This window comes from Humulus lupulus, chromosome X (genome assembly GCF_963169125.1).
Source record: "Humulus lupulus chromosome X, drHumLupu1.1, whole genome shotgun sequence".
Taxonomy (NCBI): Eukaryota; Viridiplantae; Streptophyta; class Magnoliopsida; order Rosales; family Cannabaceae; genus Humulus; species Humulus lupulus.
In genome coordinates, this window is record NC_084802.1 from 222169502 (window position 1) to 222186050 (window position 16549).

The 16549-nt window shown below is 45.5% G+C and overlaps 1 protein-coding gene across 1 annotated transcript; it reads right to left on the reverse strand.

Annotated features, from left to right (window-relative positions):
• Positions 1 to 10932: 10932 nt before the first annotated feature.
• Positions 10933 to 12007, reverse strand: LOC133806799 (predicted GPI-anchored protein 58). Its single transcript, XM_062244889.1, has 2 exons — positions 11935 to 12007; positions 10933 to 11246 (listed from the first exon to the last, which is right to left on the reverse strand). The coding sequence occupies exons 1-2, from the start codon at positions 12005 to 12007 to the stop codon at positions 10933 to 10935; spliced, it is 387 nt and encodes a 128-aa protein (XP_062100873.1).
• Positions 12008 to 16549: the final 4542 nt, after the last annotated feature.

The following is a 16549-nucleotide window of genomic DNA, read 5'->3' on the forward strand; positions in this document are numbered from 1 at the left end:
GTGAAATTTATTCCATCAAGCACTTTGGTGGATGCTTGCATATAGAAAAAAAAATAGCATGCGAAGTTGCGAACAATTTCATTCATAGTAGGCAAGGTACAATGATATATATGAAACAGTTACATCTACTTGGGAGGTTATCTGGGTAACCTCTTTGATTCTTATCTACTGAGTTAACACAACATGCAATAAACTAAACATGGATATTCTTTGCATCGGATATGGAAGTCATACTGGTAGTATTTCTTGAGATGTTCCGCGTTCCATGCTCGAGGTATTACGGTGCTAACCATATGTGCTAGTTTGTAAATGTTTGGTGGTATGTATTGAGCGACTTGGTAGGGTCCTTCCCAGTTCACCCCTAGTACCCCCACCCCCGGGTCTCATGTGTTGGGGAGTACTTTTCTCAGTACCAAGTCTCCTACCCTGAACATTCTTTCTCGAACCCTCGAGTTGTAGTACCATGCTGCCCGCTGCTAGTATACCACCACTCTCATTTGCGCCCTATCCCTTCTTTCTTCTAACATGTCCAAGCTTTCGGCCATTGCTGCATGGTTGACCTAGTCCTCGTATGCTTGTATCCTAAAAGAGTTAACCTTCATTTCAATCGGGAGAACTGCCTCACATCTGTATGCTAAGGCGAAAGGGGTCTCCCCAGTGGTTGTGCCCAGGGTGGTCCTATAGGCCCAAAGAACATTAGGTAGCTCCTCAACCCAGGCTCCCTTCATCTTCTCTAGCTTTGTTTTTAAGTTCTTCTTAAGGACTTTGTTAATGGCTTCCACCTGCCCATTGGCCTGTGGATGCACAACAGTTGAGAAACTTTTCCTTATTATTTTTCCCTGTAGTACTCCTCAAATGTTTCCCCCATCAAACTGTGTGCCATTGTCAGAAATGATTTTGTAAGGCACTCCGTATCTGCAGACAATGAATTTGTTGACAAAAGTGGTGATATGCTTAGTCGTTATTTTTACTAGAGGTTCTGCTTCAACCCACTTGGTGAAGTACTCTAGGCTACGACTGCGTACTTTGCTCCACCCCTGCCTGCGGGAAGGGTGTTGATCAAGTCTATCCCCCAGATAGCAAAAGGCCAAGGGCTGGTCAGACTAGTTAGCTCATTTGGGGGTTTCTAGAAGTAGTTTGCGTGTCTCTCGCATTTTTCATACTTTCTCGCGAAGTCACTTGCATCCTTCTCCATGGAGGGCCAGTAGTACCCTTTCCTCAGGTCTTTCCTGGCCGTGGATGGCCCACTCGCATGGTTGCCGCATTTGCCCTCGTGTATTTCATATAGAACTTTCATCGCCTCCTCCTCACCAACACATCGTAAGAGCGGATCTTATACAAGATTCCGTCTACTAAGGTGTGCCTGGCAGCCTTATACACCAGCCTCCGAGCCTCCCTCTTGTCTATTGGTAGAGCTCCATCCTTCAGGTAGCTTATAATTGGGTCTGCCCACGACTCCTTTGGGATGCTGACCATAAGAACATCTAAATCAATGATGCTTGGCCTTGGTAAGTATTCCATAGGTACTGATTCGAGGACATCTCCATCCTTAGTGGAAGCCAGCTATGCGAGGGCGTCGGCATGGGTATTCCTCTCTCTTGGGATTTGCTCTATGCTCTACCCCTTCAACTGTCCTAGATAGCTTTTTACAATTTCTAAATATGCGGCCATCTTAGGGCCCCTTGCTTGATACTCACCCTTCACCTAGAACACCACCAACTGTGAGTCACTGAAAATGTGTAAATGAGTTACCTTTAGCCCCTGGGCCAACCGCAATCTAGCTAGGAGCGCTTCGTACTCTGCCTCATTGTTCAAGGCTTCAAACCCAAATCGTATCGCACAGTACATCCTGTGTCCCCCGGATCCAGTCATCATGATACCTGCTCCAGCTCCCCTTTCATTGAATGCTCCATCCACATGTAGGCTCCATTCCTCGAAATTCCTTTCCTCTTTTTTTCCGACCGACTGTCCTTCTCCTGCATCTCCTACTTCATTTTGTCGATAGGTGACCTCCATTATGAAGTCTGCAAGCACTTGCCCATTGATGGAGGTCCTTGGGGTATATGTAATGTTGAATTGACTTAACTCAATCGACCATTTCATCAGTCTCCCCGAGGTTTCAGGTTTGTGCAAGACCTGTCTTAAAGGGCTATCGGTGAGTACCTCGATCGCATGGGAGTAGAAGTAGGGCCTTAACTTCTTTGAGGCCACGACTAATGCATATGCTAACTTCTCTATCTCTGGGTATCAGTTCTCTTCATCTACCAACCATTTGTTGATGTAGTACACGGGTAGCTAATGCCTCTTCTCTCCTCTAACCAGGGCAGCGCTTATGGAATGCTCGGATACTGCTAAGTATAAGTATATTCTTTTGCCCTTTTCAGGTTTAGCCAACAAGGGTGGCTTCCATAAGTGTTCCTTCAACTTGATAAAAGCATCCTCACAATCTCCATCCCAAGAGGACTTTTTGCTCCCTTTTAGGATGTTGAAGAAGGGGAGGCACTTGTCCGTAGACCTTGAAATGAATATGTTAAGGGCTACTACTCGTCCCGTTAGACATTGCACCTCCTTCTTGTTCTTGGGTGGGCTCATTTCTATTAGGGCCTTTATTTTATCAGGATTAACTTCAATGCCTCTGGAGTTGACCATGAATCCCAAGAACTTTCCCGAGGAGACCCCGAAAGTGCACTTAAGTGGATTCAACTTCATTCGGTACCTCCGGACTATGTCGAACATCTCACCTAGGTCCTTGTTGAGTTCTTCGTCATTTTCAGTCTTCATCAACATATCATCAATGTATACCTCCATGTTCCTTCCTATCTAGTTAGCAAACATTTTGTTCACCAATCTTTGATAGGTGGTGTTTACCCAAAAAAACGGCTGCTGATGACATGGCAAGGATTTCTCCCACGTGGTTGACACATGGCGGAAGTGCTGTCCGACTATCAACCAGAAGCATATTGCATCATTAGGGTTTAACTTTTAGATATGACCAGGCTGGTCGCATAATTTAATTTATTTCCTTCTAAGATTGTGATCCTGTAAAATTTGCATTGAATATTTCCTCTTTATTACCTTGATACGCGGTTATGAAGGAAAATTAAGGTCCATTGGCCCATGTAACCCTCCTTGAGCCTATAAATATGCATGAAATAGCTCAAGGAGAGGACTTTTGATCTCTGAATATTTTTGCTAAGTATTGAGAGAAAGAGAGCTATAGTGTGATTATTCATCGTTTTATTGTACTTCTTTCAAGGTTGGGGAAACTCAAGAACCCTAGTTCTTTGATCACGGCTTTGAGATTCAATATTAATAATAGCACTAAGTGGACGTAGGTCATTACCATTCTTTGGGGCCGAACCACTATAAATCCTTGGTGTTTTCTTCTTTTCCATTCGATTAAATTATTAATTGTCATTTTATCTTTTGTCGTATATTTGACTCCATGTCATTGGCCAAATCGAGGGTCAACATTATGGTGCTTTCATTAAGAGTTTGACAAAAAACTGTAAGAGAATCTAATGGCGAAAACATCCAAGAAGACTGGACAGGCCGCTGGTGCTGCACCATCCCAACCTCCTCCCCCAAATGTGGCTGAAAATGAACCACATTTGGAGTTTGAAGAGGAGGAGTTAGACTCCGAAACGCTGACAAAAACGCTAGGGGTGTTGCAGGATGAGTTGGCTAATCTGAGGGCCAATCTGGAGAATGCTGCGGAGACAATGGCACTGCAGCAAAGAGAAATAGAACGCCAGTGCGCGGCAGGCAGAAATGGATCGTCGGCAGAGAGATGCCATGGCCGCTCTTGAAGCAGCCATCCAATTGGCTTGGAGTCAGACTGCGCCAGCCTCCCAGCCAGATAAGCCACCGAATGTGCCACCTCAAAGAGGTCCCAATCCTAGCCCTCCACTCCAGCCGGGAAGCCCTCAAAGGCCAGAGTAGCCACCTGTGGCTCAAGATGATGTCCCACCCAGGGATCCTGAGCAGCAGCCTCCATCTCAGGCTAGTCGAGGCAATCCTTAGCGCCCGAGGTAGAATAGGGTCGGGAAACCGCCCCGCAGCCCTAGACGTCCAGGGGACGAAGAGTCGAATCTACCGAGCAGGGGACCGCATCCTTCTACCAACAGAAGGAACATTGAGTCAGGCTCTGCGGTCAAGGGCCCCCCACGGCATAACAATGCACGGGGACCCATAGACCAGCGCAGGCCTTCCCTTGACACTCGGGAGATGCCAGCCCAATGAGGAAATAACATGAACGCCTTTAGTCGGCTAGGAGCTAGCGAGCAGAGACGATGATTTAAGGGACGTACTTAACGATCGCCGTGAGAGGCACGACGAGTACGCTCCCCCGGCACCGGTGGCCCCAGAAGTCCCAGAAGTTGTTCAGGCTCAAATTGATGCTCTGAACCAGGCGGTACAACAACTGGCCGGGGGACGAAGGTCCCATATTGAGTACGATAGGAGAAGGGGCACTCCCTTTGTACAGAAGATTGCTACGGCTGAAACCTCCAGTATGTTAAGGATGCCAACATTGCCGAACTTTGACGGGTACGGAGACCCAGTATCTCACGTTAATAAGTTTGAGATACAAATGGACATATAGAAAGTGTCGAAAGATGCCCGCTGCCGGATCTTTCCAGCGACACTGTCTGACACCGCCCAGGAGTGGTTCTTCAATTTCCCTCATACTAGTATAGTATCTTGGGAAATGTTCGTGAAGGAATTTTACGGACAATTCTATGCGGGTCGTGTACACCCCACAGAGGCCAACCAGCTAGTCAAGATACGCCAGAAAGAGGGAGAGCCCTTGAAAGAATATGCCCAACGCTTCATGCGAGCAGCAACTGGAGCCAAGATAGTGGGCGATGAAGGTAAGATGATGGCTCTAACTGCTGGGGTTAGGCATCATTCGCCCCTCTGGAGTAGCCTCAGAAAGAATGGGGTAAAAAGTACCCAAGAGATTTCGAATTGGGCTCATCGATATATCAAGCTCAAAGACGCAATTTCCAATGAAGGGAAATAGCCAACGAAAGACAAGGGGCCCAAGGAAGAACCTGCCAAAGTCGCCAACGGGTTGGAAAAGCCCAATGGCAACGACAAGGGCAACGGGAATGGCAATGGTAGGAACGATGGAAAACAGGCGATCAATGAACCCTCAACTTCTAAGAGTAAACGCCCCAAAGGCAATCGATACGAGCCGAGATTCACCAACTACACGGCCGTTGTCAAAAGCTGAGCTGAAGTCTACCAGGCAACCAGCTCAAGCGTGCCTTACAAACGACCCGCAGCTATAAGGAAAGATATCTCCAAGAGAGATACGGTGAAGTTCTATCATTTTCACAACAACCACGGGCATGACACCAATGAATGTAACCAGTTGAAAGACGAGATTGAGTTCCTGATCAGGTAGGGAAATTTAAGAAGATATGTGCGAGCCGCAGGTGGGTCTTAGCGAGAGGCTCAAGGTGGAAACAAGCAGACACCTGCATGCCAATGCTCGCCACCCCTACAGCTAGCTCCTGTGGCAGGCACTTTACTCACCATCTGCGGAGGCCCACATCTTGCAGGAGACAGTGGGAAGGCAAGGGAATGATATGCTCAAACCCTACGCCACAACCAGGACATCGAGATGATGAGTGTGGAGGATCGAGCACCAAAAAAGGCTCGAATAGAGGAGGAATTAATAACCTTCTCTGAAGACGATGCCCAGCACGTGCGATTCCCACACTCCGATCTGCTGGTCGTAGACTTACAAATTGCCAACATGATGGTGAAAAGGGTGTTGGTCGACACAGGAAGTTCGATCAACATCCTATACAAGTCTTTGCTGGAAAGAATGAAGCTGTCCATCAAGGACCTGGAGCCATGCAACCAAACCATCTATGGTTTTTCCGGTGAAGGGCTTACCCCAACATGGTCGCTTAGGCTTCCAGTTACAGCAGGTACTGCACCTGCTAACAGAACATTACTCACTACTTTCATAGTAGTTGATTGTCCTTCGACATACAATGTTGTAATTGGGAGACCAATTCTGGTCGACTTGCGAGCTGTCACTTCAATATGGCACCTTGCCATGAAATTCCCAACAGACGCAGGGGTAGGATGCGTATTGGGAAATCAGCGGGAAGTAAGGGAGTGCTACAACGCCTCGATCACTAAGGCAAAGAAGGGTGTATCAAGAGATGCTCCCAGAAAAGAGTTACAAGTGGCAATTGATGCTCAGGCCCACTCAGGTGATAATGTCACCAAATCCGACTAGGGTTGTGAGAGTCAGTAAAAACTTAGAGACAACAACAAGGCAAGCACTGGTGGAGTTTTTAAGGAGGAACCAGGAAGTCTTTGCCTGGTCGCACAAGGACATGGTCAGAATAGACCCTACAGTCATCAGCCATGTCCTAAACATGGACAAGAGTTATCCACTGATGCAACAGAAAGAAGGCTGCTCGACAAAGATAGATCAAAGGCCTTAAAAGAAGAAGTCGAAAAGCTGAAGGAGAATGGGTTCATCAGGGTGGCATTTTATCCATCGTGGGTCTCTAGTTCCCAAGCCGAATGGCAAATGGTGAACATGCGTGGATTTCACAGACCTTAATAAAGCCTGCCCCAAGGATTGTTTCCCACTCCCTAGGATCGACCAACTGGTCGATGCCACTGCAGGGCATGAGATTCTCTCTTTTATGGATGCATACTCTGGATATAATCAAATTAGTATGCATCCCCCTGATGAGGATCACACTAGCTTTCAGACTGATACCGGGCTTTACTGTTACAAAGTAATGCCCTTCGGTTTGAAAAACGCTGGTGCAACTTACTAGCAACTAGTCAACCACATGTTCAAAGAGCTGATCGGGACAAGCATGGAGGTCTATGTCGATGATATGCTAGTAAAGTCAAAAAAGGCAGAAGGGCATATAAAGGATTTGTAGGAGTGCTTCAACATCTTGAACAAATATCAGATGAAGCTTAATCCCCTCAAATGCTCCTTCGGAGTAGGATCAGGGAATTTACTGGGATTTATAGTTAACTCGAGAGGAATTGAAGCCAATCCTGAGAAGATCAGAGCCCTAATCGATATGAAATCACCAGCGAAGGTTAAAGATGTTCAAAGTTTAACTGGAAGAATTGTTGCTTTAAGTAGATTTATTTCAAAATCAACAGACAAGTGCGTCCCGTTTTTTAATCTACATAAAGGCAACAAGAAATTTGAATGGACAGAGGAGTGCGAGTAGGCTTTTCAAGAATTGAAGACTCACATGGTGCAATCACCCATCCTATCAAAGCCGGTCGATAAGGAAACTTTGTTCATCTACCTGGCGATCACGGAATATGCTGCTAGTGCCATTTTAGTAAGGGAGGAAGAAGGCGTGCAGAAGGCTGTTTATTATGTAAGCATGAGGCTAATTGGAGCAGAGCAGCGGCACTCGCTCATTCAGAAGCTAGCATATTGCTTAATTTTGGCCTCAAGGAAACTGCGGCCTTACTTTCAAGCACACCTAATCACCGTTTTGACCGACCAGCCTCTACGGCAGGTGCTGCAAAAGCCAGAGACTGCGGGAAGATTGTTAAAATGGGCAGTCGAACTTGGGCAGTTCGATATCTCTTACTTACCGCGAGCAGTGATAAAAGGACAAGCCCTGGATGACTTCATTGCAGAGTTCACTGAACTTACAGAAAGCGAGCAGACCGAAGAGCCTGATGAGCCTGAGTCTCAAAACCAGCCTCCCTCATGGAAGTTATTTACTGACGGCTATTCCAATGAGCATCATGTAGGTCTAGGGGTGATCCTGATTTTGCTTGAAGGGCATAGATTTCCCTGCGCAATCAAGTTTGACTTCACTGCTTCTAACAATGAAGTTGAGTATGAAGCATTTCTCGCTGGGTTACAATTAGCCAGGGACATGAATATAAAGGTGCTCGACATCTACAGTGATTCTCAGCTGGTGGTGAATCAAGTCATGGGAGAGTACCAAGCACGAGGTTTAAAGATGGTTGCCTATTTAAACAAAACAAAAGATCTATTGGCTCAGTTCGACAAATACACCCTTCAGCAAGTACCTCGCGACCAGAATTCCAATGCTGATGCTTTGGCTAAGTTAGCAAGCATGAAGGATGCTGATACTCTGAACATAGTACCAGTTGAACGACTATCTATGCCAAGCATCCAAGCAGAGGAGACCACTTTGGTGATCCAGGTGGTGGATACGTGGATGGCACCATACGTAGAGTATCTGACGCAAAGCGTGTTGACGACGGACAGAAACAAGGCTAGGACCCTTCATTGACAGACTGCTAGGTATATCCTGGTAGATGGAGTCTTGTACCGGAGGGGATACTCAATGCCACTCCTCAGATGTGTTTCGAAAGAGAAAGCCAAAGAATTGATGAAAGAGGTACACGAAGGCTTTTGTGGGGACCATGCTGGAGGGCAAAGTTTGTCGAAAAGGATCCTGAGGCAAGGATATTTCTGGCCAACGATTAATGAAGACTCGATGGAATTCGTACAGAGGTGTGACAAGTGCCATAGATTCTCGAAAATCCCATGAGTAGCCCCTAATGAGCTAAAACAAATGCAAAGTCCGTGGCCGTTTGCAGTTTGGGGTATAGATTTAATCGAATCTTTGCCTACTGGAAAGGGCGGCATCAAGTATGTTGTGGTTGTCATTGATTACTTCACAAAATGGGCCAAAGCTGAGCCACTTGCAACCATAACGACCAAAAAAGTGCTGGATTTTGTGATCAAAAACATCATTTGTCGCTATGGATTGCCAAGGAGTATCGTCTTGGATAACGGCACACAGTTTGATAGTGATTTATTCACGAACTTTTGCGAACGGCATGGGATTATCAAGAGCTTTTCTTCAGTTGCTCATCCCCAAGCAAATGGACAAGTCGAAGCAGTCAACAAAACGCTAAAGGATACCCTAAAGAAAAGACTAGAAGAAGCTAAGGGTGCTTGGCTAGAGCAATTTCCTGAAGTCCTTTGGTCGTACAGAACTTCCCACCGAACAGCAATAAGCCATACTCCATTCTCTTTGGCTTATGGATATGAGGCTATGTTGCCTATGGAGTTAGATCTGCCCTCACATCGTCGAATAACGAACGATTAAGGCTCGAACAGCCAGCTATTGATGGAATCCCTGGACTTGATCGATGAGAAACGTGAACAAGCCCAACTCCGAGTAGCTGCGTACCAGCAAAATGTCGCCCGGTATTTCAACTCTAAAGAACGTGAGAGAAAATTCAATGTTGGAGATTTAGTACTTCGAAGAGTTTTCCTAAACACCCGCGACCAAGCTGCTAGAGTACTCGAACCTAATTGGGAAGGGCCTTACCAGATTGAAGAAGTCCTCATTCCAGGCACCTATAAACTTGCTCGCTTAAACAGAGATCTCATTCCTCGCTATTGGAATGGAGAACACCTGCGCAAGTACTATCAATAAAAAATTCTTCTCAAAGAATTGGCTTGTATTAATTTTACTTTTTACAAGTTATGAAAAAGGGTTGGTCATTTTATATGACTGATCGCTTATAAGTGTAAGATCTTATTGATCACTCGTACAGACATGTTTTGTCCACTTATTACGAGAAATATAAGGGACTGTGCACAACTAGTCATTCTTGCCATTTATTTTATTTATTACAAGTATTTGTTCATTATGTGTGTTGTTTTGTTGTATTATCATGTTAATTATTTGCTCCGAGCAGTAATGTTTGAACAGGTTTTGGTCAAGGCAAGTGACCAAGGACCTAGAGCTCCTCAATCACTTGGGGGGCATATAAGGTATCTAGTAAGCAAAGCATATCGAGAGGTATGTAAACACATGAGAAAAATAAGTGAAAGCATGCTAGGGTACTTAGAGTATTTTTCAAAATTTTGTATTTTGTTAAATCAAACCAAAGTACTATGCTAAGTTCAGTCATACGAACAAATGTTATAATAAAAGGCAAATATTATAATATCAAAAGGAATCCCTTTACACTGCGAGCAGCCACTGCTCAGATGTAATTGTTCAATTAAAAGTAAAAGCTGCCCACGCAGCAATAAAAATTATATTGTCTTTACATCACGACCCGTAGGCCATGTACTTAAAAAATTAAAGAGTAAAAGAAAAAAAAAGTTGACTATGAGGCTAGAGGATCTTGAGGGGTGTCCTGGTCGATGACAGTTGTAGCATCATTGTCCGCCCCTTCCATGCCAGTGGCCAAGGAGATTTCGGGCGAGGCAGGTATCTTTGCTCTCTCTTCTTCCGCCAAGCGAGCAACGCAGCAGGCTATCTCAGCATGCCTTGTGCGCTCGGGAAGATAGCTGAAATTAGCCTCCTGGTTATGTTTCTAGAAGTCATAGAAACACTTAACCGTGGCGTTCTTGTACCTTTCCAAATTGCTGGCATTGGCTTTTTCAAGATTCTCGATCTGACCTTCCAATGTTGTAGTCTCTTATTTGCTCGCAATCAAGTCGTCCTCGAGCTTTTTAGCGTCGCGGTAGTTGACGCGGTTAGACTCCTTGAACTGGTCTCTTTGCTCAATGACCTTGTCCAGAGCAGTTGGCTTCTCCTTTAACTCCTCAGCCATCTTATTCTTCTCCTCCAGCAGTGCTGCATTTGTCTTCTGGGCCACCTCAAGCTGTTCAGCGTATTTCGCTTCGGCAACTTTGAGTTCTTCAGCGTGTCATTGCTCGGAGGTCCTGGACTGCTCGGTGATAGCACCTGAGTAGAGCCGACCGGCAATAACAGTCAGCATTGCCTGCGATCAGAGCGAAAGTTAAACTGAATGTAATGTATAAAAGGGTTATCTCCACAGAAAAAGATGACTTACACTGGCAAGCTCGTTTAGAGCACAGGTTAAGATTTGGTCAATGTCCATCATCTCTGTCCCCGCCATCACCTCTCGGCAACGTTCGTGCTTCAAAATCTTTTCCATCCTGTCCTTGGCTTATCTTAAGGCACGGCTCGGTATGTCGCCCCCTATGGAAGCAGGGGCAACCTGCTGAGTTTGGTCGGTTGGAGCCGGTGGAGAAGGTGTCGACCCGACAGGAGCAGGAGGAGTTTGCTGCTCGAGAGGAGAAGGAGGTGGTGTTGCATTTGTTGACGATCCATTTGCTGGAGGGTCTGCAGTGCGGGATTTCTTGGCCGAAGGCGCTTTACTGCTTTCCCCCTGATGCCGCCTACTGGCTTTTTTCTTGCTCGCAGGAGCTTCAGGAACCTCGGGAGCACAGTACATGTCGAACACATTCTCAGAGTCCATGTCTGCAAGAAAGTAAATACACGAATAGTGAGATAGTACAAACGATTGAGTATGTTATGTCAGGAAAAGAAACAAAGAAAATTGTAAGTAAAATATCCGAGCTATCATTACTGGTCACTACATTATATACTCTACTAGTAGTACACTCACTCTTTGGCATGAAGAAGTCTGAATCTAAAGAAGGAAGATATTTAAAATTGTTGTCCCCGTCGAAGAGGTGACAGGAAATAGGCTGGCTATCTAAAAGCGTAAAATCAGTACTGTTCTCGTCCGACGACTCAAGAATAGGCTCTGTGGCCTTCTTCTTTCCCTTCCCTAGAGGGGCCGGTGCGGCAGCAGGTCGGGGGCACCAGTTGGCTCGTTGATGGTCACCCCAGTTGCCCTCCTCAGAGGGGGTTGTGACACATCTGGCTGTTGTTCGGGCACTTCAGTGCTGGTGGCACTCCCCGCAATAGATTCCCTCACATCTTGGTGAGGAGCCAAAAGGCTGACCCGTCTCAGATTGGCCTTTGTGACCAGCTGTTTGACACTTTTCTCTATGTCGGTCATGCTGGCCAAAAGGGCTAATCGGATCACCATGTCCGGAGTAGGCTATGGTTGCAACCATGGGCCTGAAACGCACTAAATTTCTAAGGGAAATGCAGCCAAAAATTAAAGAAAAATAAACGACCAGTTGTACAAAGACTTTACCTCCTTGTGTGAAGGTCAAGTTGTTCGCAACCATGTCAGTCGTCAGAAAGTACTCCAGATGGTACCTCCCCATGTTCGAGATAAAAGTGGTGTCAGTCAAGAAAGTGCGGCCTGTTTCCTGGTGACAGAAGTGGAAGAACCTCGTGTTTTCCTGGTTGAGGTTGGATTTTAGGTCGAAAAAGTAGTTGACCTCATGTGGCGTGGGGATGGGCCATTTTTTATGGCTATAGGGGATATAGAGTGTAGAGAGCATTCTATATCTATTGGGGGTTATTTGAAAAGGGGAGACCCCGAAATAGTTGGCCACCCCCTGGAAAAAAGGATGAAGAGGCAGGATCGCTCCGGCCTCAATGTGATACCTCGACCAGGCGCTGAAAGCGCCTCCAGGCAAGTTTGCCCATTGGTCTTGGGTGGGTTAGACTAGAGTCACCCCAGGAAGTCCATATTTTTTTAATGTAATTAGCGATCATCATAATCGTTACTCGGCTAGGAGGGGCGACGTACCATTCATCATCTGGTTGAGCGACATTTCAAAGCTGAGCGTGAGTTTGAATGTTAGGGTCAGGGATATTTCTTTCTCGACCACTGGTCGAGGGAATTCCAGCCTGAGGAGCAGGCTGATTTGAAGGGTTGGAAGATTTCTTTTTCTGGACAATGGATTTTACTCTACCCATGGATGGAAGGTTTGATTGAGGTCTATTGGGTGGGGTTCGATAAAAAGGAATTTTTGGTATCAATAGCGACAGTTGCTCCTCGTCTTCGAGCAATCGGGCAAGCAAGTCATCGTCGATATGCCTCTCACCTCCCCACAGATCTTGCATGAAAAGCTGTGAACAGAGAAAGGGGGAGATGAGAACGTAAAGCCTAAAAATCTGTGTTGAGAGTTAGAATAACATTGCTCGCGTATAAAAGTTAAGCTTTTATACGGCCAGCAACATTCTAGCAAAAACACTAAGTTTTATACGAGCAGTTTGAAAAATAGATTGAAAAGCGGAAGTAAATTTTTTTTCAGAAAATAGCTTTTTTGACTCCGAAGGGGCGGGAAAAACCCAGTTTTTCAGCTAGCTTAAAAATTGAATTTTTACTTCGATTTTACGCCCTTAAATCTACAATCTCGACTACCAAACTGGCTCCTAACTCCTACAAAATGTTACTTCACTACCCTATCAAGCATCTATTGATATACACACAATCCCCATAACAGTTTCAACCAAGAACGTTCAAAGGTTCAGAGATAAAAATAAGTATGAAACATTTTTGCATGGCAACTCAAATGTCTAAGGAGTTCGTGAAACTTACTTAGACGAAAAATGAAGTCTGAATACGAAAGCTTTAGTGCGTCCGGATGTGAGTTCTTGGGATTTCTGGGCTTGGAAGATGGAAGTTCTTCACAGTTCTTGGAGAGAAAATGGCAAGTGAAAAGTAAAAAGTAAAAATGAGGATTTGAGATATTATATATAGTGACTGCGACACGATAAAAGAGGTAATCATGAATTACTTTTTCTGAGTATGGGGAAGTGTAGCAACCGTCAGACAAGTTTTTGGGAAACCAAAAAGGCTTGATTAGACATGATTTGTTGCTTTTTTCGAGAGGGCATGGGCGGTTTTGACAGGTTTGGTGGAGTAAGCGAAGGGTCAGTTTCCTAAGTTTACTTATTGCTGGTCGCAATAAATAAACTTGGGCGGCAAATGTTTACCCAAAAAATGGCTACTGATGATGTGGCAAGGATTTCTCCCATGTGGTTGACACGTGGCGGAAGTGCTGTTCGACTATCGACCAGAAGCATATCGCATCGTCAGGGCTTAACTTTTAGATACGACCAGGCTGGTCATATAATTTGATTTATTTCCTTCTAAGATTGTAATCCTGTAAAATTTGCATTGAATATTTCCTCTTTATTACCTTGATACGCGGTTATTAAGGAAAGTTAAGGCCCATTGGCCCATGTAACCCTCCTTGAGCCTATAAATATGCATGAAATAGCTCAAGGAGAGGACTTTTGATCTCTGAATCTTTTTGCTAAGTATTGAGAGAAAGAGAGCTATAGTGTGATTATTCATCATTTTATTGTACTTCTTTAAGGTTGGTGAAACTCAAGAACCTAGTTCTTTGATCACAGCTTTGAGATTCAATATTAATAATAGCACTAAGTGGACATAGGTCATTACCATTCTTTGGGGCCGAACCACTATAAATCCTTGGTGTTTTCTTCTTTTCCATTAGATTAAATTCTTAATTGTCGTTTTATCTTTTGTCGTATATTTGACTCCGTCTCGTTGGCCAAATCGAGGGTCAACAGGTGGCACCTACGTTTTTCAATCCAAAAGGCATCACTTTGTAGTAGTAGAGTCATTTATCTGTTATGAATGATGTATGCTCCTCGTCATCCGGGTTCATGGGTATCTGGTTGTATCCAGAGTACGCATCCATGAAGCTAAGTAACTCGTGCCCAGCCATCGCATCCACCAGTTGATCTATTCTTTGAAGTGGAAAACTGTCCTTAGGACAAGCCTTATTGAGGTTTGAGAAGTCCACACAAGTCCTCCATTTTCCATTTGGTTTTGGGACTAGTACGTGGTTCGATACCCATAGAGGATAGAATGATTCGCGGATGAACCCATTCGCCTTCAATTTGTCAACCTCCTCCTTTAAGGCTGCGTACCTCTCCAGGTCAAGTGCTCGTCTTGCCTCGGGGGCAATATTCAAATGGTGGCACATGATATCAGGATCTATCCCCACCATGTCTTCGTGACTCCAAGAGAATACATCTAGATTGTCCTTCAAAAACCTCACCAACTTCTTCTTCGTGTAATCTTGAAGGTTTTTTCCCACCTTCAACTTTCGTAATGGCTCTTCCATCACCACGATCTCCTCTAACTCCTCCACGGGTTTGACCCCTGGCTCCTCCATGATTCTGGGGTCTAGTTCCTACGGGTTTGCACCTCCATGTACTACCATCATCATTGGTTCTTGTAGTTTCACAGACGTGCGGAGGGAGGTGTTATAGCACTCCCTTGCTTCTCTCTGTTCCCCTTTCATACTTGTTATTCCACCAGGAGTTGGGAACTTGATGGCTAGGTGATATATTGAAGTTATCTCTTTCAATTCTCTTAGGGATGGTCTCCCCAATACCGTGTTGAAAGCCGAAGCACAGTCTACCACAATGAAGTTTTCCATAACTGTGGTCTGTTTGGGTTGTTCCCCCATGGTGAGTGCCAATTCGATCACCCCTAAGGGTTGTATCGAGTCCCCTGTGAATCCGTATAGGGAGTATTGGCAAGGTTTCAAGTGTCTGACGCCCAAACCCATCTTCTCCAAGGCAGGGCGATACAAGATATCCACGGAACTTCCGTTGTCTATAAGGACCCGATGCACCCGCATGTTGGCCAATTGGACTGTCAACACCAAAGGATCATTGTGGGGAAATTGCACCCCTCGTGCATCCTCCTCCATGAAAGTGATTGAGTCATTTTCTCCCTTAAAGATTTTTGGGGGTCGTTGCTCCAAGCTCATGACACATGGTGGTGGACTCTATCTGGCTTCTCTAGCGTACTTGTCTCGACCCTTCTTGGACTCTCCTCCAAACCCTGGACCTCTGAAGAACGTTCTCACTTCTCCTTGTATCTCCGAGGATCTTTCTCGGGCCTGAGGTAACGCCAGCTCGTCCTCCAATTTCTGATTTTCCCTTCTGACAGATCTGCCTAGGTGCCCCCTGCGTATGAGCTCTTCAATTTCTTCCTTCAAATGGGTGCATTCTGTCGTAGTATGGTCGATGTCCTTACGGTACTGATATTATTTCCTAGGGTCCCTCTTGGACCATTCTTTTCTCATCGGCGGGGGCCTCTTAAAGGGAACCCGACCTTCATTCGTGAGGTAGATATGTTCTCTGGTGTCTGTCAGGTTTGTATAGACGGTGTAAGTCATTTGCCTGAAGTCGCTTCTGCATTTGGGCCTTCTCTGGTGGTCATCTCTCGGCCCCTCATACGCCCTCTTCTTTTTTACCCCATTCGATCCTTCATGGGCTGAGGGATTGACATGGGATTCATTTTTTCCTGCCTTTAAGTTCTCATGGCCATCCTTGCACGAATGTACTTTTGCGCCCTTTCGTAGAAGTCATCTAGGTCGGTGACTTCCCTTTTGAGCATATTATCCCAAAGATTACAACGTGGGTGCACTCCAATGGTGATTTCCATCTTGAGTTCTCCCCTGGTCAGGCTTCCCACCTTGGCCGCCTCCATGTTGAACCTATGAATGTATCTTTTCTAGCTTTCTCCTTCACCTTGCTTTATGTTAGCGAGACTCGTGCCCGGCATGGTGAAATCGAGCACGCATGATGTTGTTGGAGAAACTCGTCAGAAAATTGCTGCCATGACCTAATGGTCCCTAGCCTTAGCCTCTTAAACCACTTGTAAGCAGGCCCTTTCAGCGTGACAACGAAACATGCTCTGATATTGATCCCTCTTAGCTTCATTAAATCATTGAAGGCGTCCAAGTGGCACTTTGGGTCCGAGGTTCCCTCATATGGGGTCATATGGGGTTCTTTAAAGCTGGTCGAGAGTCGTTCCAACTGGATTTCTCACGTGAAAGGTGACTCATAGTCATACTCTTCATCGT